We start from the raw sequence: 25,384 nt of genomic DNA, 5'->3' as shown, positions 1-25,384 counted from the left end.
CGCAGGCCCTATCAAAACCTCCACGCAGGCCAGCAGTGGGGACGGGTTAAAGCGGAAAGACAAAACATGCTGTATCGCCCATGATAGATGAATTGTTCCACCAGTCTTCAGGCAGATGTTCTGGGACAGTATAATATACAATTACTCTGCCTTATCACTTTCCCAGGGACAATAAAGCTTCCTCCTTCTATAGCTCATGTGAGTGAAGGCAAAATTCGTTTTACTTTTACAACACTGACTCACTTATCACGGTGCCTTGATTGTGCTTTTACAGCTAAAGCAAACATATATTCCACTTTTAAACTAAAAAAACCCCCCAAAAAACAAAAAACAAAAAAAAACCTTAAAAATAAAACTGGATCCTTGTTTTGAATCTCTTCTATGTCAGAGCACACATGTTTTAAGAGACTGTTTTGTTAAAAATGGACGCGAGGAAGGTGATATATGTGTGTGTGCATATTAGTTAAAAACAAGTACGTATAACTCAAGAAGTAAGATTTGGATTGTACAATCATTATATTCATAACATCATTTTTCAGTGGCCATACAGAAATCATTAACTGAAAGGAACATGCAATTAAAAATATATATACGCTGAGATCATCCATATATCTCTCAGGCGCAGGCACACGCACGGCTCCTTGAGTGTGAGAGGGTACATTCCCAATGACACACTTACTATTGCCATTCCTACTTGGGGTCTCCGGGTCCCTTCTTCCCCAAGGAAGCCGAGTGAGTCCAGGAAAGGGATGCTGCCCCGACCATGTCAAGAATGCACTGCAGACAATACTGAAACGAACCTACTTCGGGAATGCTACGGTGACTCTTCCTACTACCTTCACTTGTACTCACAGAAATGCTGCCCCAAATTTGTGACAAGATGTATAGAACCATCTCAATTTGCAAAGGGAAATGAATGCACTTTTCATCTGTAAAGTTAAAAAACCAGCTAACACCAAGAAACTGAGATGCTGCCATAACCATTTTGGGATAATCATCATCTGCAAAGAAACAAAGCAGCAAGAAATCCAATAGGATCAAAGGACATCCACACACAATGCTCCTGAATGCAAAAACAAACAAACAAAAAGCACACGCCAGCCTGTGAGACAACAGCAAAGACTCACTTCCACTGCAGGGGTGTGGTACGGCGACCCCGACACGGCACTTACGGTGCACCCTACGTTATGTACCCTCTCACCCTAAGGAGGGATCTATTTGCTTTCTCTCTTCATACTATACACACACTGACCCCACTATCCATATGATCCTTATTGTCACATTTCTCTTGGGGGGACCATTCCGGTAGAGCCCCAGGTTTCTAGGAGTATGGCAATTTGACGAAGGCACGGGGTCAATCTGAAACAAACAGAAGTTTCAGCACAAGCGGACACAGAAGGCATGATGAAGTCCACAGCTGGTCAAAGGGCTAGGCCATACCTACAATCCGCTGGACGAAGCCACACAAACAACCCACAGGTAAAAGGAATCAAGCGAACCGTAAAACATGTGGGAGTCCGGTGTCATCGCCAAGAGTGCTTGAACTCCTCCACTGGCTGATGACGTCACTAGAGTAGCCTGTTAGATTTATTGGTCTGAGAAGAACCCCGAGACACTCACAAAAACTGTTTAAGTCACAGGAAAGATGTCACATTTTGAAAGATTGCATTTAAAAATGAGTGTTTGTTAAATGACTACACTGAATCGTTAAGCGGGTGCCAAGCGGATTTCTGAATTGCATACACGGGTGAAACCAGGACGGCCTTTGTGGAAATTCTTCCTATAAAACAAATAAAACCCCAGTGTTTGGGGGGGTGAAGGGGAGGCGGGGAGGCAGAATAATGCCCTCACACCATCTCCACGTTCTCGATGCAAAAGTTGTAACGCAACAAAGGGAAGAGCGTGTGTGGTGCAGAAACACCATGACAACAGCTGCCCGAGCAGATTCCGAGCTTCTGAAGCTGGAGCTCTCCGCGGACAGGGGCTCCCACGGCGAGAACGCGAGGCGCCGCCGTGACTCGGGAGGGCTTCTGCCAAGCCACGGAGGCCTACTCAAACACACCGCCAGTGCCCCCCACGCGGCACAAAACCAGCACGCCGAGCCTCACGTGCCCCATCCCGGCCCCTGGGTAGGAGACAGCACTCACCCTGGCTATTTCACTTGGCTCTCTCACCCTGGCAGGTAGGCACCCACAAAAACCCTAAGCGGCGATCTCTAGCACACAAATGAAGACAGATGCACAGGTGCAAAGTGCACCTGCCCGTCTGCCCTTCCGGCTCTCACCGTCTTCCAAGCATTGTCACGGGGCGGGCGTCGGGACAGACCTTCCTTCGAGACCAGCCCACCTGCACTCTTGCCATCTCCTCACTTTGTGCACTTCCCTGGTCTCTGTCCCCGGCCCTTTGCTGGCACTGGTCTCCGCGAGAGAATCGGGGACCTCTTGGTGACGCGGCAGGGGGACTGCACGGCCCTTACTCTGTGAAGCGTCTGACAAGCCTCGTCTGCTGCCCCGAGGTCCCTTCCGTTTCTGGGAAGCTGCTTCTCAGTCCCTGTTACGCTTGCAATCTGCCCCTCTGCGTTTTTCCCGTTCCCCATTTTCAAGGGAAATACTGCTCATATCGATCGATGCCTTCAAGTTGTAAGTCTATGAATTCTGGTTATGTTTCTCCTGACATCTTTCCTCTAGGACCACACGTGGGCATTTCAGAGTTAACACATCCCGAACCTCACTCACTCTGCTGAAGGGACCTTCCTCCTCCGGCAGTGCAGACCTCGGGAACCATGCCGCCATCCACCACGCAGCCCTGGCGTCTGAAGGGTGGCATGACTCTGTCAGCCTGCCCTTGAATCCAGTGATTTGATCCACGCAGCCCACCTCCTGACAAGCACTGGGACCCGCATGCCGTTCTATCCTGTGCCCGGTGTCAGCTTAGGGTTAGGGACTTACTGTTTCCACCAGAGACCTTTGCAGGCATCTATTACATGACCTCTCTGTCCCCCGTTGTGTCCCTCCTCAGGCTCCCCCTTCGCACTGCATCAGTGAAATTGGAACAACAAAATGTATGTCCCTTTCCTTCTTAAAATTCCTCACTGGCCTTTGGGGTAAAACTCCAGCTACCCAGATGGACTCTCGCTGTCCCTCGCCACCTGGTCCATGGGCCCGACACTCCGGGTTGGCCGAAGTAACCAGATAAAGTCAGATGAAAAGTATAATTTGGGAGTAGAAAACCGAACAGAATCTTAAACTAAAATTAAAGCTATCTGAAGTTTTTAGAACAAAAATCTGTCAAACTTAACCGTCAACCACTTCTTACCCCCAATAACACAATCTCAGAGACTGATTTACGCACAACAACTAAAAATCTGCCACATTTTCTCTCAGTGGGAAAATTCTAATTTGTTTTATGACATTTCATATGTTTGTTAAACATGTAACTTAACGACGAAGAAACAAAACATATCGAGGAAAGGAAGAGCCAAGCACAGTCAACTAACATGTATTTGAACCTTAGTCAGTGAGAGATCTCCAAAAGATATGAAAGGAGGGATGTGGAGGGGCGCCTGGGTGGCGCAGTCGGTTAAGCGTCCGACTTCAGCCAGGTCACGATCTCGCGGTCCGTGAGTTCGAGCCCCGCGTCGGGCTCTGGGCTGACGGCTCGGAGCCTGGAGCCTGTTTCCGATTCTGTGTCTCCCTCTCTCTCTGCCCCTCCCCCGTTCATGCTCTGTCTCTCTCTGTCCCCAAAATAAATAAACGTTGAAAAAAAAAATTAAAAAAAAAAAAAAAAAAAAAAAAAGAAAGGAGGGATGTGGGTTGGTTAGCAAGTTTCAAGTTGAAATAATGAAGAATAAGGAATTAAACTTGAAGGGGCATAAGTAAGGGTTAACATTAGGTTTAAATTCCCTGTGTGTGTGGGGTGGGGGGGGGGGAAGTATCAGGTTACACATTATGTCACAGAGTAACAGATTCTACAGAGTAACAGGTTTATTTCTACTTCAGCTGGCTGGTAGCTCCTTAGGAAGGTAGATGGAAGTTATCACTGTCTAAAAGAAACTTTACGGGTATTATTCACTCTAGAACTTCTCACAAACCTGCTACTTCTCACAAATAGGAGAAAGCCAACAGTTTGCATTACATTCTCTAATTAAGAAAATACCGACGTCGTCTTATTTGTAGAGACCTTCTTAAAGTAAAGACAGAGCACACGCACGTATGTCCTTCAGCACTGTCGGCCAACACCCTCCTCCACGGAGGTGGGTTCAGGGTACAGAAGGTATGCGGATACAGGAGCCAGGTTACGTCTTGCGCCTCATAGAAACTACCGCATCACCCCTTTCTAAATGTTTCAAGTCTTTCTTTCTCCCCCACTTGTTTATACAGGCCCTAGCACAGCAATATTTTCAGAATCTGTGAAAACAACAGAAAACGATAGAACTACTGTGTTATCATTCCCATTGAACTAGTGACCCTGGTCCAACTTTCAGGCGCTTCACAGCTATGTTAATATTGTTTGGTTACTTTCTCCTCCAGCCACATCTGAGTCTGTGAAACCCAATACTATGCTGGAAGATGTGCCTGATGTTCTACTGACTCTTGTCAGCCCCTCCTGGTGATTACAGAGTTTTCCCTAATCAGCTACTGTGTGTGAGCCTCTGACGCTAGGAGATATAGATAGTTACACAGCAGAGTGTTTTGTTGTGTGATAATAGCTCTAATGTCTGAGGAATAACTTATTATGCAAGAGACTATTGCCCAAAAAAATATTTTCTATTTTTTTCATCTCGAAGGCCTTACTTTCTGCCACAATATATACACATATATCTAACTACCACCCAGGGGACTGTCCATAGTAATTCCTTGTAGAAAGACCATCCCCAAAGATAGCTTTGGTCCTTTTATAATGACTGGATCTGGGATTCGGCAACAGCGGGTTAGATAAACATGTTTGTCTAGATTCTACTTGAAGAGATAGCAGAGGGAATCTGTGGTCACTTTGTGTTCAAAATGGCTCTTCTAATTAATCTGCAATCTCAATGCTTATTTCAGCCTCATCCACAAACAAAACAACTTACTCGTATGATAAGCAGAACAAATTATCTCAGTGTTTTTCCCCCTTTTAAAGACATCTGAACAAAACTGTCATTTTCAGTGCTATGGAATCTATTTGTTTAAAAGTCCACAGATTTTCTCTTACTCAAATGAGCTTTGTTAGATGAAAATTTACCCACATTAACTAAAGTCCTGATATAAAAAAAAAGACTTGTGCTGCCTTGGGACAGGGCCTGTCAGGCCGGAACGAAAATTTAAAAAGCCCATGTGCTTGGGTGCTACCGGGCAGGGAAGGAAAGTCTGAATAACACACGCTGTGTACAAAAATAACACCAGACCTAAACAGTACAGAAAATACAAAACCAAATCAAGACCACAATTAGAACCACTGAGATTGAAAAAGAGATCACTAATAAAACGGTCAGGGAAAAAGAGAAGATACTTGTACAGAGAGAATTCAGTTCCTGCCGAAACGGATAAGAACAGTAGGCAAAAAAAGAATACATTAACATAGAGTGCAACTTTCTCAATCCACTATGGAAAATCTGAAAAGAAGATCCATTGAGGTCATTTCGCAAGACAACCCTCAAAAGCCCCAGGTCAGCTTACCGCCAACATGGCCTCCACGAGAAAGACAGTACAAGTCCATCACAGCTGTCATCTCGACGTGCGCCACGAGGAACCCCCCAGCAGCACCGATACTGGCCGCCGACCAAACATGGCTTCACAAACCAGCCACGCTGCTGACCTCTGCCTGCGAGTAGCTGAACTGTGCGGGGTCACCAGGGCGCGCTCCCCTTCCAGGTCACCACGCAAGGAAGAAAGCCTTGCAACTGTCATCACGCTACGAAAAGTCTGCGAGATCGCTGGATTTCTAGGCTCCCAAACGAACCTTTCAGTCTAAGTACCTTTGTGTTTTATTCCCTTATCTGGATTAGCAGTTACAACAGAGTAGAATATAGAGACGACAGATTTGAGGTAAATGAAATAATGAGACAGTATTCACTGGTACTTTTTTTTTTTTTTTAAATAGTACTTTTTAAAAAAAAATTTGGTGAGAACATTTAAGCCCTACTTTATTAGCTAATTTCAATGATACAACAGTCTTATCCAAAACAGTCGCTATGTGTTACGTTAGGTCCTCAGACCTTCCTCTTCTTGTAACTGAAAGTCTGCACCCTTTTAAAAACCAGTCTCTCCCCACTTGTTTAGCGCCCCCCATGCTCAGCCCCTGGAAGCCACTTTCCTGTTCTCTGTTTCTAGGAGTTTGTCTTTTACTTTTTTCTTTTTTTTTATGATTCCATATATAAGTGATATCGTGCAGGATTAGCCTTTCTCTGGCTTAATTCACTGACAAAAACAGTTTTGATTTAAAGTCTGTTCCGATATAGCTAGGCTTGTGGCATTAATCAAAGTTCTATAGATATAAACTTTATCTAATATGAATACTAGATACTTTCACTTGATCACATTTATGCAGCGTCGTTATTCTTTGAGAACTTCACAGTCGCCCATAAGGAGCGAACGCTACCTCTGATTTTTCTGACGAAAACGTGCGCTGTTCGTTGGGTGCGTACAACTGCACTCCTCTCTTGCTATAGATGATGCTCGGCTACGTAGACCAACACCTGCTTTTATTTCTTGTCACTATTCAGGGCAAATCCAAGTTTGCTCTAGCCACTGCTTCTCCTGGTGCAACCTGGGAACCCGCACAGGAAGCCAAAGGAAAATTGAGACTCTCAGAAGAGATCATCCAAAAGGAGAAAATTATCCCCTGTGGAGTTGGTCTCCTTAGCTCAGGATGCTGCTGGAGTAAGTGGAAGGTAAGAACAATGAGAACCACCGAACACTGAATTCTTAATGCCACGAGAACCAAGGTAGTCTGTCTTATTATTTAATTATGCATAATAAACATAAAGTATTTACACAGCAACATTACATACAAACGCATAATATTATCTAAGACCTGAAACAAATTTTCATAACTGAGACTCTTCATAGAAATGTATGTTTGAAAAATTAATTCAAACTTTAAGGGGATATAATTATTATGAATACAATCTTCTGTCCCTGCATCATAAAACGACCTAAAAAATGCTTCCAGCATCTTGTAAAATTAAGACAGAAATCAACTAAAAATATTTTTGACGAATATTTTCTAAGACAGAAAACATATTTCAAATGGTTGTGACAAATGGCGAGTTCTCTCTACTCCAGTCACATGTGTGAAAACTTACTGAGTTTAATTATAAAAAATACTAAGGAAAATATTTACAGGGGTAATAAAAGAGATGTTAAGGAGTTTCACAAGAAGCCCATTTCTAGTGGAGATACCACCTCGTCCTTGGTTAAATATTGCATCAAATATTCTGAGCCTCCCCCTCACCCAGACAGGAAAGAAAAATCTTGAGATCAAAACCTTATGTATTAATGACTTCTATGGGCTACACCGGCCAAGACATAAGTAAACCAACAAGTAGGGTTGAAAAAATCCAAGCGTATTTGCTACAAGTTTAGCAAACAATAGAGTGATCTTTAATATGAGGCAGGAAGTGTAGATTTTATTCCACAGCAACATGATATATCATATTTCTATTAGGATTATAATTTTGAGTAATTTAAAAAATAATAAGAATAGTAAATAACATGAAAAACAGAAGAGTAAAACATTTTTTTTAAAGAATGTGTGTAAGACTAGAAATCTACATTATACAGTTGAGGAAAACTCTGGCCAAAAGCGATCACAGGGAACACTTAAGTTATTCCAAGATCCGTTATAGGGACACAATACGTAAATGATCAAATTGCCAGAGTTTCGCTTGACGTTTTAGTTTTCTTTAATTTGCTAAGTGGCATTTAAAGTATAATATATGATTATTCTTAATATTTTTAATACTGCAGGTAGCCTTTTGTCTTAGTTCTCATGACTTATCAGTGGTTTGATGTTTAGTATACATTTATTGTATTTCCCCCGCAAATCCTAAATCAAAAACAGAAGCCAATGAGAAGTTTCACATAAAAGAAAGCTCAATTATAGCCATCTATTTTTTTTTTTTTTTGTGAGAGCCAGTGTTACCAGTGAAACAGAACATAGTTTGATATTAATAAATTCTATGGGGAAATAAGGATTTATATTTTTAGGAACAGTACTTACTGTAACATTTTAAAGGTTTTCTATTTTGTAACACAGAAGTGACAACTAATAGCTAACAAAGGGAAATAAAAATACAGAAAACTGCTAGACTGTTTCCATTTAACGTAGAAACACATCTTAAGAATTTGCTGCATAGATAACATGGCAGAACACTGTGCCATGAATCCAAATTTATGCTCTGAAATTAATGAATAGTAATTAATGATGAAGAAGTTACAGAGTAATGATGGAATATACTGATTTGTAATGGATTAGACTTTTGGATATTTTCAACAGTAAAAGCTTAGGAGAGGAGTACATGTTTACATCTGAATAGAATGAGATGTCATTGCCTAAATTAATAATGCAAACTTGAAAAATAGCCCCAGGTTCAAAAGACCAATTATAAAATTCTTCTGTAAACAAATCTATATTCACATTTTTCATGAATAATTATAACTACAACTATTTCTTCACTAATATTCCATTTATATAATAAAAATATATTTTCAAGTAAAACTTAAACAATAGTTCAGTTTCCAACAATGGTAACTTTACCTGCAAATAAGTGTTAATAACGACAAAGATAGACATAATTTTTTATCTATCTCCATTAAGGAATAATTTTTATCCCTCTACATTAAGAATAAAGATCTAAATGGGAAAAACATATTGAAGTATTTTAAGCAATAAAGTATTATGGAAAGAATCAAGACAAAGATAACAGTATCTTCTTTGAAATATGTGATTATCTTATAGGTATTTTTATTCTCTGGAAATCTACACACTCAAATTTATCTATCCTGTGAAAAAAGATATTCTCCTTGTTGTAAGATAGATATGGTAAGCATTTCCTACTTACTATGCTATGCAACCAAAACAATCATTGTGAACTTACCTGTCTGCTCATTTTTAAGTCTTTTGTTCATCAACAAGAAAACAACGGTATCTGCTGTAAATTCTGTATTTCGTTCATAGTCCCTAACATCACTATTCATGTGTCTGCAAGGTTTTGTATTCCTAGGCAAGGTTAACTTGTCTTCTGTTCACGAGGGAAAGCAGACCTAACCATATCAAGATTGATAAAACTGTCATCCGAACAGAAAGCACTGAAACTACTAATTGTCAACAATAATCAAATTCTTTTCAAGTTTTAAGATGAAACTACCCTTGTATCAAGAATTTCAAACATTTCTAAAGGAAATTTGATAGATCATTAGATTTAAGTGTCCTGAGTATTAATTCATGGGACGGTGACAATATTCTTAGAAAACACAATCTCCTTTTGTGCACAGTGGCCGATGGAGGTGTCCGACAGATGGGGCCCAGCTGGCTCAGATGCACTTCTAAGTGGAAGGGATAGGGCGTCAGGGAGGTAACTTGCATATGGGACATGCAGTAGAACTTCAAGCTCAGCAAAAGTGTAACACAATTTTATATCAAGAAACCTGAAGAACATTGAAATGTTTAAGCATACAAAGACTTAAGAGTCTACCAAAACACAGTACTTACCGGAGAGACAATATTCAAGTCCCAACCATTGTAGTCATACTATTATTAAAAGCCATAAGTCCTACGTCCAGGAATTTGTTTTAAAAGATCATGCATAAGATATGCCTAAAGATTTGGGAATAAGCATTTTCAAAGCAAAAACCAAAAATGGCCCAAATGTCTAAAAACTTAATAAAGTGACTACTGTATATTCATCTAACTCAGAGCTATGCCAGTATTAGGTTTATATTAAGAGAAGAGTAATTTTCAAATGAGGCACTTGAAATTCTAAGGTATTTCAGCAATTATCCAACAGTTGATTTTGGATTCAATGTATTTTTAACAAATTCAAAAACTGGGGGAAAAAAATCCATTATGACATGTGTTATAAATACATTTCAACACACCAAAGACTCTCAGGGCATTGAAACCCTTGCACAGCCTCACTGAACACTATCGTGAGATTACAAGGTGTAACCGTTCAAAGGTCTAATCTGAGACGAGAGGAAACCCGGGGTTCCGGTATCTCAGCCAGGCGCGGCCAGGGATGTCTAAGTGCCCCTCCTCTAAATGAACAACACCCCTGCTACTCTCATTACCCACATTTGTGAAGGAGCAAGAGGCAGCTCAGAGGTGAAGGATGTCCGTGCCTGCTGGGTCAGTTCCTCTGGAGCTTGGCTCTCGACTACACCCTCCTGCTTACCCCAGAATGAGGACGTAACATGGACAAGGCTAACCCAACAACTACTGCTAAAGGAACTCCTCTGTCTGAAATGTTTCTGCTTGTCAAAACAGTATGGTATGATGATTTTTTAATATTGTAAGTAAATATTACAGATTTAACTATGAAATCTATTTATAAGGGGTAAAAAACACTCTTATCTATTTTATATATGGGATGTGAACATGCTCCTGTTTGAAATAACAGTTCTGCTACCTACAAGTAACAGTTTGAGGGGCGCCTGGGGGGCTCAGTGGGTTAAGGGTCTGACTCGTGCTTTTAGTTCAGGTCATGATCTAATGGTTCATGAGATCAAGCCCTGTGTTGGGCTCTGTGCTGACCATGTGGAGCCTACTTGGGATTCTCTCTCTCTCTCTCTCTCTCTCTCTGTCTGTTTCTTCCCCTTCCCTGCTCGCAGTCTCTTTCTTAAGATAAATAAAGAAAAGTAACAGTTCGGGGGCGCCTGGGTGGTGCAGTCGGTTAAGCGTCCGACTTCAGCCAGGTCGCGATCTCGCGGTCCGTGAGTTCGAGCCCTGCGTCAGGCTCTGGGCTGATGGCTCATGATGGCTCAGAGCCTGGAGCCTGTTTCCGATTCTGTGTCTCCCTCTCTCTCTGCCCCTCCCCCGTTCATGCTCTGTCTCTCTCTGTCCCAAAAATAAACAAACGTTAAAAAAAAAAAAAAAAGGTAACAGTTCAAAAACCACAGTTATACTAGATGAATGAAACAGAAAGATAGTTACAATTTGTTAAGTATGAAAAATAAAATTTATAAGAAACAAAAAAAGCCTCCAAAACAACTCAAATCTAACGCATACAAACTATAAAGATATAATACTAATAGCTAAAAGTGATAATTAAGGGAAATTTTTACAATTTTTCTAATTGCTTTTCTGTGTTTTACAGAGAATGCAACTACATAGTATGACCTCTTTAATAAGGAAAAGAACATTCAAAGTGTTTCTGTTTTTAAGCAACTCCTATCACCACCTTAAAACGTGTATGTCTACCTCTAACTGGATCTCCGCTTTACCAAATTTCCAAGAAACACCAATCCAGTGCTAAGCAAAGACAGAACTCATAAAATGTTGAATGAATGAATAATTAATGAATGAAATATATCTGTAATATCTCTGTACTATTAAATGACCTTTCACATAAAACTTAACGCAATAATGAGGAAAATAATAGAGATTATGGCAATATATTTACTGAACGCAGAGGCTACATCCACAGGAATACAAAAATGTCTTTTTCAACGAAGGCTGCACCTTAAGGTACACGTGCTAACTCTTAACACAGCGGGCTGCGGTGCAAGGACCACCCTCAATGTTTCCGGTCATCACGGGTGGCAGGGTCCGTGAGATCCTCGGCTCCAGGATGGAGAAGGCGCTCACACAGTGGCTCAGGCTTCACAGTCCGGCTGCCCGCGAAGGCCGCGGGGTCCGACCGACCACCTAACGTGCCCTGAACTCCCTCCCACGGGCTCCCGCTGCAGGTTGATCGGGCTGCAAGCTCCACTTCCCACTTGGCTTCTCACGCTGCACTCTCCACACACATCTTACAGTAAAATGGGATTATCTGCCGTTGCCCGCATCCGTCTCAGACTTCTGGCCTCTAGGCTTCGCGGCAGCTGCGGAGCAACTCTGCAGGGCGGCAGACGTCCCTCAGCCACCGAGGAGCCGAGGGAGGGGACTGAGCACGCGTGGGCTCTCTGACGCTTTCGGCCAGAAAAGGCTACAGCCACCCCCGCCTCCCGCACGCCAGTACCACACCCACGGGACCGGGACTTTTACCCGTTCTTCGAGCCCTGGGTGAAATGCTCTCTCGAGTAGGGCGTCCTGTTCCTTCTCTAGGGACGCCCCTGGCCTTTCACTTTCCTCAGTGAAATCCGTGTTGTGATTACTCAGACATACTACCGGCCACCTATTACGCTACAGTATCCTTAAAGGCGGGAGACACTTCTCGTCTTCGTCGCCTAAACGCACTTCACTCACTGGAGAAAAGGTGCCACACGCCCTGAACGACCGATTCAATGGAACCGTGCCTCACTTGGGCAAGGAAATAAATCACTTGAAATTCAGATGCACAAAGGATGATAAAACCTAAGTGTTAAGATTATAAAAAACGGAAAACAACTTGGAAAAGAACTTTAAAAGTAGTCACTAGAATCTGATGGGGACATCACCCCAACCTAAAGAGCTGGGCCAACTTGCGCTGATCAGAAAAACTGTTGTTTCACGGAGAATCTGCCAGGGTGACCCACTTGACTCTACTTGCCAACTACTGAAAGCATTACCTGTAGTCGCACCAGGGGCATCTGTAGGGTTTTTCCCCCGTGTGCACCCGCTTATGTCGAGTCAGATGAGACTGGGTTGTGGAGGCAAAGTTACACTCATCGCATTTGAAAGGTTTTTCTCCTGCAAAACATAAAGCAATGTTGTACATGAATAATTGTATAAAAAAACTGGAAATGAAAGGCTAAACCTGTTACTGACAATTAAAAAGGAAACTTCTTTCCATATAAATGTTAAGAAGATAGGTTCATCGACTGCTCACACTTGGGACATGTGAACATTCTTTCTCGGAGTGAGAAACTTAGAAGATATCACTGATTTTTTATTTCTGTATTTGAAACAAAGTATACCTCATTATTTCTGTATTTGAAACAAAGTATACCTTATGTAGTTCAAATGTTCAAAGTATACCTTATTATTTCTGTATTTGAAACAAGGTATACCTTATGTAGTTCAAATGTAACTTACACAAACAGAAATCTAAATTACAGCCTGTTCCAGCACCGCATTTGGAGTCATTTAAGAAACTACGTTACACCAGAGCCCATCATAAAAATCTCAGTGAGGATGAAACCACGAAAAAGCATATAACAGAGATATTTTTTGAAAATGCAGCATACAACTTAACTAAAATCTTAAAGTTAAATATGAAGAAAAAAATACAACTAAAAATGGATACCTATTTAAAAAAAACTGATACAAGTAAGGAGAAATTACAGTTCACTAAAGTTGAATAAGAGATCACCTCAGAAAGAAGCCTCAAAGAAACATGTAAAATAGTATTTAACAGCACTCCCTTGTGTGGACAGAACAGCTCCACCTACGCAGACATTTTACCCCGCAGTTGGTTCAAGGGCTTACACTCCACTCAAGGCCAGTCCTTTGATTGATAACTTTCTCCGTGTTAACCACCCCTCCTCCGCACACACACTCATTCAAAGAAACCATCAAATCTTAGTTTTTAACTGTACTAGCTGCAGTGGCTGGTGAGCACTTGAAATGGGGCTATTGAACTTTAATGAATGTAAATTTAAATTTAAAAACCTGATACTGGATTCTCCCGTAGAAAAAATGTTTAAGTTTGTATAGAACACTTTGGGAATGGGAATCTACTTTCTAAAGAGTGTTATCAAATCTACATATGAATCATAAATTTGGTATAAAAATGTAGCCTCTGGATTGAGATGCACTAGAAGTATAAATAAAATGCATACAAAATTTCAAAATCCTAGAACATGAAAAATAAAATGTCACTTACGATGTTATATTGATTTCATGCTGGAATGGTAATAATTGGGATGCATTTAGTTAAGTATTTTTTTCAGTTTCAAGTTTTTATTTAAATTCTGGTTAGTTAGCATACAGTTCAATATTAGTTTCAGGTGTAGAACTTAGTGATTCATCACTTAAATACAACACCCAGTGCTCAACCGTACAAATGCCTTCCTTACTCCATCACCCACCCACCTTCCCCTGCGGCAACCTTATTTGTTCTCTTTTGTTAAGAGTCTATTTTAGGGTTTGCCTCTCTTTTTCCCCCCACTTGCATTTGTTTTTGTTTCTTAAATATCACAAGAGTGAAATCATATGGTATTTGTCTTTCTCTGACATATTTTGCTTAGCATAATACACTCTAGCTCCATCCACATCATTGCAAGTGGCAAGATTTCATTTTATTTTATGGCTGAGTAATATTCCATTGTATATTTGTACCATATCTTATTTATCATTCATCAGCTGATGGACATTTGGGCTCTTTCCAAAATTTGGCTACTGTTAATGGTGCTGCTACAAACATTGGGGTGTGTGTATCACTTCGAATCAGTATTTTTGCATCCTTTGGGTAAATACCTAGTAGTGTAATTGCTGAAGCATAGAGCAGTTCTATTTTTAACCCTTTGAGGAACCTCCATACTGGTTTCCAGAGTGGCTGCATCAGTTTGCATTCCCAATAGTGTAAGAGGGCTCCCCCTTTCCACAACCTTGCCAACACCTGTTGCTTCTTGTGTTAATTTTAGCCATTCTGTCAGGTGTGAGGTGATATTTCATTATAGTTTTGATTTGCATTTCCCTTATGATGAGTGATGTTAAGCATCTTTTCACGTGTCTGTTACCCATCTGGATGTCTTCTTTGGAAAAATGTCGATGCGTGTATTCTGAATTTGTATGGGACCGCAGAAGACCCTGAAGAACCAAAGCAATCTTGAAAAAGCAAAGCAAAGCTGGAGGTATCATGATTCCCCAGACTTCAAATTCAATTACAAAGCTGTAGCGATAAAGACAGTATGGTACTGGCACAAAAACAGACACATAGATCAACAGAACAGAACACCCAGAAATGTACCCATAACATATGGTCACCTAATCTTCGACAAAGCAGGAAAAAACATCCAGTGGAAGAAAGACAGTCTCTTCAACAAATGGTGCTGGGAGAACTGGACAGCGACATGCAGAAGAATGAACCTGAACCACTTTCTTACACCATATACAAAGATAAATTCAAAATGGATGGAAGACGTAAATGTGAGACGGGAAACCACCAAAATCCTAGAGAAGAACATAGGCAGCAACCTCTCTGACACTGGCCAGAGCAACTTTTTACTCGATGCATCTCTTGAATCAAGGAAAATAGAAGCAAAAATAAACTACTGGGACTTCATGAAGATAAAACGCTTCTGCACAGCAAAGGAAACAATCAACAAAACTAAAAGACCACCTACAGAGTGGGAGAAGATATTTACAAATGACATATCAGATAAAGGGTTAGTATCCCAAATCTATAAAGAATTTATCAAACTCAACACGCAAAAAACAAATAGTTCAGTTAAAAAATGAGCAGAAGACATGAACAGACATTTGGTTAACTTAAAAAAAAAAATCTCAGTTATTTTTTCATTTAAAAAAAATTAATGTTTATTCATATTTTGTTTTTGAAAGAGTAAGAGAGAGGGAGCCAGCGGGGAAGGGGCAGAGAGGGAGGGAGACACAGAATCCGAAACAGGCTCCAGGCTCCGAGCTGTCGGCACAAAGCCCGACGCGGGACTCAAACTCACAATCTGTGAGATCGTGACCTGAGCCGAAGTCGGACGCTCAACCGACTGAGCCACCCAGGCGCCCACGTTTTCATTTTTTAATATGGTTGCCAGGAAACCTAAAATGACAGGCGTAGCTTGCATGAATGACATTTCTGTTGGACACTGATGAACTAGAGAAAGCTTCACAACCACTTCCTTCCCCAAAGCAGTTATAATATACAATAATACTCTTCTCGGGAGACATCCTTTCTGAGAAATTTTACACAGAGAATGGATTAATTTTACATATATTCAATAATCCTACTTGCCACTTCTTAATTCTGATGTTTTTAGAATACTCTTGTAAGGATACTGACTTACGCAGAAAACAAAGTATGAACTAGGTTGGTATAAAACTACGTAATTCAGGGAGCAACAAAAGTGTGTCTTGAAATCAGAACGTTGAGAAACTTGTCCCCCTGTTTATAACGGCCTTACCCAGAGCTGTGGTGACAGCGAACTGAGTGCATCCACATCTCGTCTGACGTCTGACAGTGTTCTATCTGTTCCTGCAGCCTCGGGTGGCAGAGTCAGAAGAAGCCACATGGGTTGCAGTCCCAAACCGGGTTTTGCCACATTTCGCTCCCTACCTGTCAACTCCCAGACAAGATCAGAAGGGTAGAACCACCAAATGAGCGGGACACGTGTGAGGATTAGAGAAGACAAAGCAGGTGGAAGGGACTTAGGATGCCCAAGGCCTTGCTTTTGCCACCCTATAACAGGAATGCCTGAACATGGGTAAGGGCGCGCACTGGCCTATCACAAAGATGAAAAAGGTGCACACACACCAGTGGTTCTCATCAAGCTCTCCCAGTCAGTAAAGGCAAAGCTTCTTAGATGCAAAATAATTATGTGGTTTCACACAGATCGTCGATTTAACGTAGAGATACCATTTAATGGATCCTAGAAGGAAATATTCGATTTATTCTTGTAAAAAGAAGACCATATGGAAAGAAGAGCAAATTCTTGCAGCTGAGAGGCATTTTTGTACCTTTCAGCCATTTGTTCTTAGGATAAGGCTCAACTGTAACACCCAATCCAGTGGTCATTCAGGTCAGCTTGGATAACTTTGTTCTTGGTTTCCAAACTGCTGGTCAAGTCACTTAAATTGGTATGGACAATGCAACTATACTGAAGTGACTTATACAAAGATTCACTTTCATGATGACGGTGGGTTTTGCTTTTATTTGAGACGGTACACGATCTTCATCTTATGTAAGGCTAAAGCAAACAGGCCTACCTCTTCAAATTTGATACAGGAACATGCCAGGTCGTAAAAACATCGACACCCCCACAACAGCGTGTCTGAAAACTTTCACAGTCATTGTAAGAAGCGAATCGAATCGCTCAATGAATTCAATGCGGAGCATCTTGACCGCACACGAGGGTCACACGGCAGTTCTCACGGACGACAGAAACACACAGTGATGCACCATCTGCGTTAAAACACACGTGTTCTTAACTGTTTCACCACTCTGAAGTATCTACGCTGACCATACCGGGCAGAACGCAACTACCACCACAGTCAAGACAAGGAACACAGCCACCCTCCTGCCAAAGGTTCCTGGTACCCCTCTCTCTCTTCTGGCTCAGAACATCCTCAAGCAAACTCTCACGTGCTTTCCGCCACCGCATATTAGTTAGCGTTTTTCCAGAGGTTTATACACATGGAGACATACAGCATGTGCTCTCTCTCGTCTGACCTCCTGTCAGCGTTATTTTGTGACTCACTCATGTTACTCCAGGTGTAAACATTCGTTTCTGTTGCTGAGTCGTAGAGTGGCATGCCGCGGTATGAAGGTGCCTCAATTTGTGTCTCTATTCGAGGACATTCGAGCTGTTTTCATTTGTGGGTGTTACAAACAAAGCTACTATAAACCCTCACGTGCAAGTCTCTGCTTGGACAGGCATCTCCTTTTTTCTTGGGCAAACACCTAGGAGTGTGCTGCCTGGGCCACTGGGAAGGTACACATTCATTTTGTAAGGAACTGCCAAATTATTTCCCAAAGTGGTGTCCCCTTTTACATTGCTGTCAGTTGTGCAGGAGAGTTCCCACTGCTCCAAATCATCACCAGGACATGGTATCATCAATGTTTCAAACCTGTACTTCTCTAATCATGTTGAGAAGCATTTCATGATTCCATGTGCTTCTTTGCCACATATTTATATACTTTGGTGAAATGTTTGTTCAAATCATTCAACCCTTTCCTTTTCTTTTTCTTTTTTCTTTTTTTTTTTTTTTTTTTGATAGGGCGAGGGAGCACATGTGCAAGCAGGAGAGAGCGGCAGAGGGAGAGAGAGAATCTTAAGCAAGTTCCACGCTGAGTGCAGAGCCCAGTGGTGCAGGGCTCCATCCCACAACCCTGGGATCATGACCTGAGCCCAAATCAAAAGTCGGCTACTCAATGAACCGAGCCACTCAGGCACCCTTCATTCAACTCCTTTTTAATTGGTTGGTTGTTTCTTTATAACAGTGTTTGTAACTTATGTATTACAAATACAAATCCTTTATCATATTCGTGATTTACACGTATTTTCCCCAGTCTTTGGTTTGCCTTGGCATTCTCTTCACAGTTTCTTTCAAAGAGGAAAAGTTAATTAATGTATAAAGTTATTAACCTGTCAGTTTATAATTTTTCAACTTATGTGGTTTTTTTTTTTTTCACTTATGAATCAGGCTTTTGATGTGATATCTAAGAAATCTTTGGTAATCTGTGTTCACAAAGATTTTTCTCTTCAATTTTCTTCTAGACTTTATTTAGTTTTGAGTTTTACATTTAGATATGAGTAGTTTTGAGTTAATTTTGTACATGGTATGATATGTAGAACAAAGTTCATTTTTACTGTGGAAGGACAGCATTATATATTAAAAAGATTAGGGGCGCCTGGGTGGCGCAGTCGGTTAAGCGTCCGACTTCAGCCAGGTCACGATCTTGCGGTCCGTGAGCTCGAGCCCCGCATCAGGCTCTGAGCTGATGGCTCAGAGCCTGGAGCCTGTTTCCGATTCTGTGTCTCCCTCTCTCTCTGCCGCTCCCCCGTTCATGCTCTGTCTCTCTCTGTCCCAAAAATAAATAAACGTTGAAAAAAAAAATTAAAAAAAAAAAAAGATTAAAATGCCTTTTTTCTTCTGTAAAAAAAAAATCTATTCACCATGTAGATGTAATCTCTATTCCATTCCACTGATAGATTTGTCTTTGATGATGCCAATGCCAGAATGACTCCATTACTGTAGCTTTATAATATAATACAAAGTCAGGTAGTATAAGTCCTCAGGTTTGTTCATCTTCCTCAAAGTTAACTATTTCAGATCGTTGATTTCCATATGAATTTTAAAATCTGCTTGTCAATTTCAGAACATCAAGAAGCTTGATGGGATCTGAGTCTCCTGAGTCTATGAACATAGTATATCATCCTACTTGGGTCTTTAATTTCTCTTGGCAATATTTTGCAGTTTCCAACGTAGGGGTTTTGCACATCCTTTGTTAGATTTATCTCTAAATATTGTACCTTGGTCTCAAACAAGTGACAAATACAGGCATAGATCTCTTCTGTTCCATTAATGTATCTGTGTACCTTTATGCTAATACAATACAGTCATGATTATTATAGCTGTATAATAAGAGGTCAAGTTAGGTAGTGTAAATTTTCCACTTTTAACATAATGGATTCAAGTGGTCAAACAACTTAAAGATTTTTTTTCATTAAGCACATACACAAATATACCCTGATGTCTTCTTACTCCATTCAACCTAGTGTTTGAAAATGTGTGGCACCATAACTCACTGCTAACTTGTTTATTCTAATAGCCTTGGTAGGCAACTTTAACCTAACCATTTTTCATAGAGTTGGCAGGAATCTAGGAGGGTAAAGGGTGATACTATGGACTCACTGAGTTCGTGGTATAAATGAAAGGTCATTTTTAAAGTTCATTTTCTTGGTTTGGAGGTTTAACATAAGAACTTAAAAAACATGGTTAATGTAGCTTATTTCATTTAAATTTTTATGACTTTTTATGTGACATGATTTAAACTTAAAAAAAACACTTTTAAATGAAAATGTCATAGTGTCTAATATTTTAATACCTTGAAGTTCATATTAAGCAAGAATTATACTGCAGTGAACTATGAGTTGTCATTTCATACCCAACTTGACAACACTGAGCCACTGTAGATTAAATTGTGTAATACTAAGAAATTTTGAGTTCTATACAGGCCGACAGAAAAAAATATAATGCTACCAAAATATGCTACATAAAATATTCTGCTTTAACAGATAAGTAAAGAAGGCTCAAGCATGTCTCCTCTCTTGGTAGACGAACTCCATGTCAATTTATACAAACTACAGTGAAATCTGTACACAATGGTTAATTTGTAACTCATTCATCTTGTTACACGCCCAATGCTACTGCTGACATATGTTAAGTGGTATTTTTTTTCAATCCATAAATGATAATTTCTTCAGGTAATTTCAGGGAATTTCTTCAAGTAATTTCTTTTTTTTTTTAATTTTTAATTTTTATTTTTTTTTCCTTGAGAGAAAGAGAAAGAGAGACAGAGCATGTGTGGGGGAGGGGCAGAGAGAGAGAGGGAGACACAGAATCCGAAGCAGGCTCCAGGCTCTGAGCGGTCAGCACAGAGCCCGACGTGGGGCTCAAACCCACGAACCGTGAGATCGTGACCTGAGCCGAAGTCGGACACTCAACCGACTGAGCCACCCAGGTGCCCCACCTTCAAGTAATTTCTTTAGGAAAATATACTTCTGAAATACAGATACAGAAGTAGTTCTTTGTTGTCATTGTTGTTGTTTTAGTCTCAATATATAGCCAGAGAAATAAATGCACCTTCTAGGTTGTAAAACTTGAAGACAAAAAAAATCTACAAATTTTAAATAAGAATTCTAGCTTGCTAATACTTGTTAATGCCTGAAGTGAGATAGGTACCATCACACACTTGTTAAGGAGTGATCAAAATGATTTAGTGGATTGGGAACAGTCCTTCTGAATCCTTTGTCACTCTAACTCCAGAAAGATGAGTAAATCCAAGAGTAAGGCAGTAAGTACTCTTGAACAGTGCTATCTCTAAGTCAGTAGGGCTCCCTGTATACACCCTACTCGAAACAGCAGAACAAAGGTGAATGTCCTTTCCTCTTATTTCCCCTTTTATGACATAACAGTGCACACTGAATTGTGTTGCTCTTCACCCTCTCCTTTATGAGCGACAATCTTGGACAAAATAACCATTAAGGAATGTTCTGCATCTCAGGTACCTCTGATGGGGAAGTAAAAGAACATCAGAGGGGGAACACCAGAACGGCTCTGGATATAGAGCACTGCCCTTTGTGTGTCAACAATCTGTCAAAAAGGCTGCACACTCCTCATGGAAACTCACACTTTGCGTTCCTTTGGGCAGGCTGGTGGTTATTAAGCTGGCCAAGACTCTTCAACTCCACGTGAGGATTTGCTCCTGTGCCCTTGAATCAAGGGTCTCTGACAGGTGATAAAAGTAAATCTTGAAATGGAAGATGTTTTGTGTCAGCCTCTGGACACTCTGTATTGCAGCAGGGAATTATTTACGCCATTTGGAACACTTTTGATACCTATCCCTTTCCAAGCTGATTGTAATTTGCGTGGGCGCTCTGTGCTAAAAAGGTAAACGATGTCAAAGAGGAATACATCGGAGAAATATAGATTTCAAATGCACCACACGATTCCGGCCTTGGGGGAAAAAAAAAGTTGCATGTTGCTTAAATATTATAAATCCGGCATAAAAGCGAAGGGCGTAGACGGAGTTGTACTAAGCTGTTTGGCTGAAGCAAACAGTCTTAAGAACTGACTTTGGTATTAAAGAATCATGTTTGATTTGTGCCACAGAGGCAGATAAATGCCACAAAGACAGATGCCTCTGTCTGTGAGACATTGTCCTATACGGTATAAAGTTAATAGCAAAGTAATAAGGAGCCTCTGGACCTGACATAAAATATAAAGTTGTGCCTCCTCAACGCAGGCTTCGTGATCGATCACCTGTAAGCGCCTGTGATCACAGCACGACTGTCCTCACTGCAGGGGGCGGGGGGAGTGCTGCCAGGCTGGCACAGGTGGTGCACAGGGGCTCTCCTGGTCCCCAGGCCACAGCGGGGTGGGACCGGCCGAGCAACAGTGACTCCGATAGGAACGTTTTAGGCACCGATAAACACGCTTCACCGCATGCGCACGCTTTCAACTTCCAAGATGGCCGCTGAGGATGACTGCCATCCACAGGGCCCCTTCTCCCATCTCTGAAGTCACTGGATTAAAAGAGTAGGTAGCTGCAATAAACTTGAAATGGGCTTTCACATTACAAAGTTAAGTGTGTGTCTCCAACATCATGTTAAACACTGGAAATTACACTCAATACTAACTCTAACCTCATACGGAGACGGAAATCATAGAAACTGAAGATCTAGAAGAAATGGCATTAATTTTCATTGATCTTAAAAACACTATCCTGGGCATTAAAGCTACCTACAGCTATCCGTTAAATGTAACATATTAAGATTCAAAATGTACCACAGAACGTATTTTGTGTATCTCCATTTCACGCCAGCGGGAGTGTAACGGCCAAACCACCCCTGTCATGACCCCCCACACAAAAGTACATTTAGTTACAAATCATGTTACCACATGATTTATCATCTACACGAGGTCACTTTTGATAATAAAATAGTTCTATTAATAACTAGAAGGGACAGGGGCTGCTGGGCGGCTCAGTCGGTTAAGCATCTGACTCTTGATTTCGGCTCAGGTCATAATCTCACAAGTGTGAGATCAAGCCCCACGTCTGGGCTCAGCACAGAGTGTGGAGCCTGCTTTTGATTCTCTCTCCTCCTCTCTCTGCCCTTCCCCACCTCGTGATCTCTTTCTCTCAAATAAATCAACTTCAAAAAAAAATAATAAATTAGGAGGGAAAGGCCATAACAGTACTGTCCCAGGCACATAGAACTTATAATTATTAACATAATTACTTATAAATCCGAGTAAGTAATCAATTTTACTACATATTTAAAACTTTTCATTCTTAAGTGTTCCTAACCAAGGCATCTATTTTATTTTGCGGAATCATAAAGAATAAACGTCATAAAAACGAACCCTCTCGAATGTCACTATCTACTCCTGTTGCCCTCTCTGTTGCTGTCCCTTCCTAACGGCAAGAACAGATACAGTGATGACCTACAACCACACCCACTGGCCCCAACTGTAGAGGGACTGTGGGCTCCAGGGTCCAGGTGGTTAGGTGGGCGGAGATGTAGTCCAGAAGGCGGGGCTGCAGATAAGCAGGTAGCCAGCTACGGGGTAGGGGCAAGCACAGGAAAGTCGGAGGGAGACACTGAGGGGAGGGGGCACGTCTGAGAGCAACCAACCCCCAGCCTCACCCCCAGGTAAAGTCTCGGCTGCAGGGAGGAAGCCTGGTGCGTCCGCACTTTGCACGCAAGCTCTCTGTCCTCCGACCGAACACGAATTTACAGAGGGCCGACTTTTCACATGCAAAAAACAGGTGAATTCACACGTTATTCAAAGAGAGTTTTCAGGAGACCCTCAAGTACACGGATTTTCCAAAAACCGAACAGACAAGCAATCGAGGGCCACGGACGGACGGACGGACGGACGGACGCCCGAACTGACCTGTGTGCTGGCGCCGGTGCTTGGTGAGGGCGTGCCGCGTGCCGCCCGCGAAGCCGCAGAGGTCACACAGGAACGACTTCTCGCCTGTTGCAACAATAAACAGATGAGGGACTGCGGAGGTCACAGATCATTAAAACATATCTATCAAGGCTTTCAGGGTTACTAATTCCTCCAATCAAATGTTTCCATGTAAATATGTCAAATGGGAATGAAATTACCACTGCGGTTTATTGACTGTGATAAAATCTGAAAAGCACCACTGAACATAATTACATACTTGTCAGACCCATAAAAATTAGCTTTATTATCAATGGAATGGTTTTGTACAACTTCATTTCTGGTAGATGTCTTCCAGATGGGGCTGCTTTATGCACTTGAACAGTTTTTATGCATATCCTGATTTTTTACAATTCCCATACATCTGGCCTTTCTGAGCTGAGTAAAGATTGCTTGGAATAGTTAATATACAGTATCTATGATTCTGCTTAAATAAAGCATATTGAATTTTCCAACAACTGAAGGAGACTGAATTGGTTTTACCTGATTCTATCAGGTTCTTCCTTAATGACTTCCTACTTAATAATATGAATTAAATGGTTTCCTTGAGCATACTGAAGATCCCAAGTAACAATAAAATCCGCATTACTCAGTACCAATAACAATCCAGGGCTGTTTATGTTTCTCAAACTTTCATGGCATAAAAAAGGAAGTCTAGGGATTGCTAAAGAAACTGTACAGAAACTTCAATTATTCATCTTTAATGATAATTCTGGACTGAAAACCTCCGCAACAACTAGAGACAGATTTGGGAGCCGCAGTATTTGCTTAAAGTGTGTAAACGCTCATTCCATTTTAGCATTTGCACGCAAGTGAACATCCTCCCCTACAGTTTATAAATGCGATCTATTGTCTTCCTGCAGCATATTTAGGCGGTAGGTGCTGGCGAGCTGGGAAGTTTACCCCACAGGGCTCAAGAGGAAGGGCCAAGGAGAATAAAAATGGTAACCGTGGGTAGATATGGGGGAATCATGAAATACTTTTCAGGAAATGAAACAAATCATTTGCATCTATTTTTATGTATTTTACCCATTTAGATGTTTAATGCAACAAGTCTTTCAAGGGTTTTGCCCGAGTCAGCTGGCTTTTGTCCTAAAACGTTCTGGCGTATCATTAACAGAAATTCAGCTTGATGTGTTTTGGAAATGGTGATTGCCTTTGTGAAGTTAGAAAAAACAAAACAAAACAGTACATCTAGGAAGGCAGAATAACTTCCATAACCAAAAGAGTCTTCCCTTTACTTGAGAGCATTAGTAGCTGTTCTCATTTAAACGAACATGTAGTAATAAAGAAGAGTTTGAAACCAAATTATGCTTCATCTCATTTCCCAATGGTATATGAAAATGTTCACTGTCAGCGTTTACAAAATAAAGTTGAATTTAAATATTTCCCCTATCTTTTGGGGTAGGGTTAAGTTTGTCCCCTGGCATCATCATTTCAAGATTTAAAAAAAAAAAAAAGAAAAAAGAATAGAGTAGATGGCTATGAAGAATAAAGTTTAATTATAATCACCCATTTAATTATTTAATCAATTTGGAATATAAATCTTCCCAACTAGTCGTAGTATCAGTTCAATAACACTGAAAGTAGACTTCTTAAAAATCCCATACGATAACTTGCTCGTTAATATTAACATACTACTCTACGTTGAGGCAAAACTGTTCTCTGCGCTGTTATTCAGCAGCGATGTTGTGGGCGCTAACCTCTGGCGTGTGTGAGGGTCGCAGCCGGGCACGCCCCGGAGCACACATGTGTGCCATGTGGTGTCACTCTGGCAGTGCTGGTGCCGTGCCCTCCAACTAGTGAAACCTCTAACGAGGAAAGGGTATTCTTCCTACATTCAGATGCAAGAAAACTGTAATTCCTTCCTCTCATTTATGAACTTCTTGGTGACCTGTATCTTTCTTTG

General features: G+C 41.1%; 1 protein-coding gene across 2 annotated transcripts in view; it reads right to left on the bottom strand.

The window, feature by feature from the left end:
* Nucleotides 1-25,384, bottom strand: part of LOC123587518 (zinc finger protein 407-like) — a 278,218-nt gene that overhangs the window by 157,513 nt on the left and 95,321 nt on the right. For both annotated transcript variants that reach the window (XM_045457307.1, XM_045457308.1), the window contains 2 exons: nucleotides 23,419-23,502; nucleotides 12,690-12,810 (listed from right to left, as the gene is read on the bottom strand). In XM_045457307.1, the coding sequence (XP_045313263.1) occupies nucleotides 12,690-12,810; nucleotides 23,419-23,502 (205 nt within the window). The remainder of the gene's footprint in view (nucleotides 1-12,689; nucleotides 12,811-23,418; nucleotides 23,503-25,384) is intronic.

The sequence above is a fragment of the Leopardus geoffroyi genome, chromosome D3 (assembly GCF_018350155.1).
Source record: "Leopardus geoffroyi isolate Oge1 chromosome D3, O.geoffroyi_Oge1_pat1.0, whole genome shotgun sequence".
Lineage (NCBI taxonomy): Eukaryota > Metazoa > Chordata > Mammalia > Carnivora > Felidae > Leopardus > Leopardus geoffroyi.
Note: the sequence above shows the minus strand (reverse complement) of the source record. Positions and strands in the feature narration are given on the sequence as shown.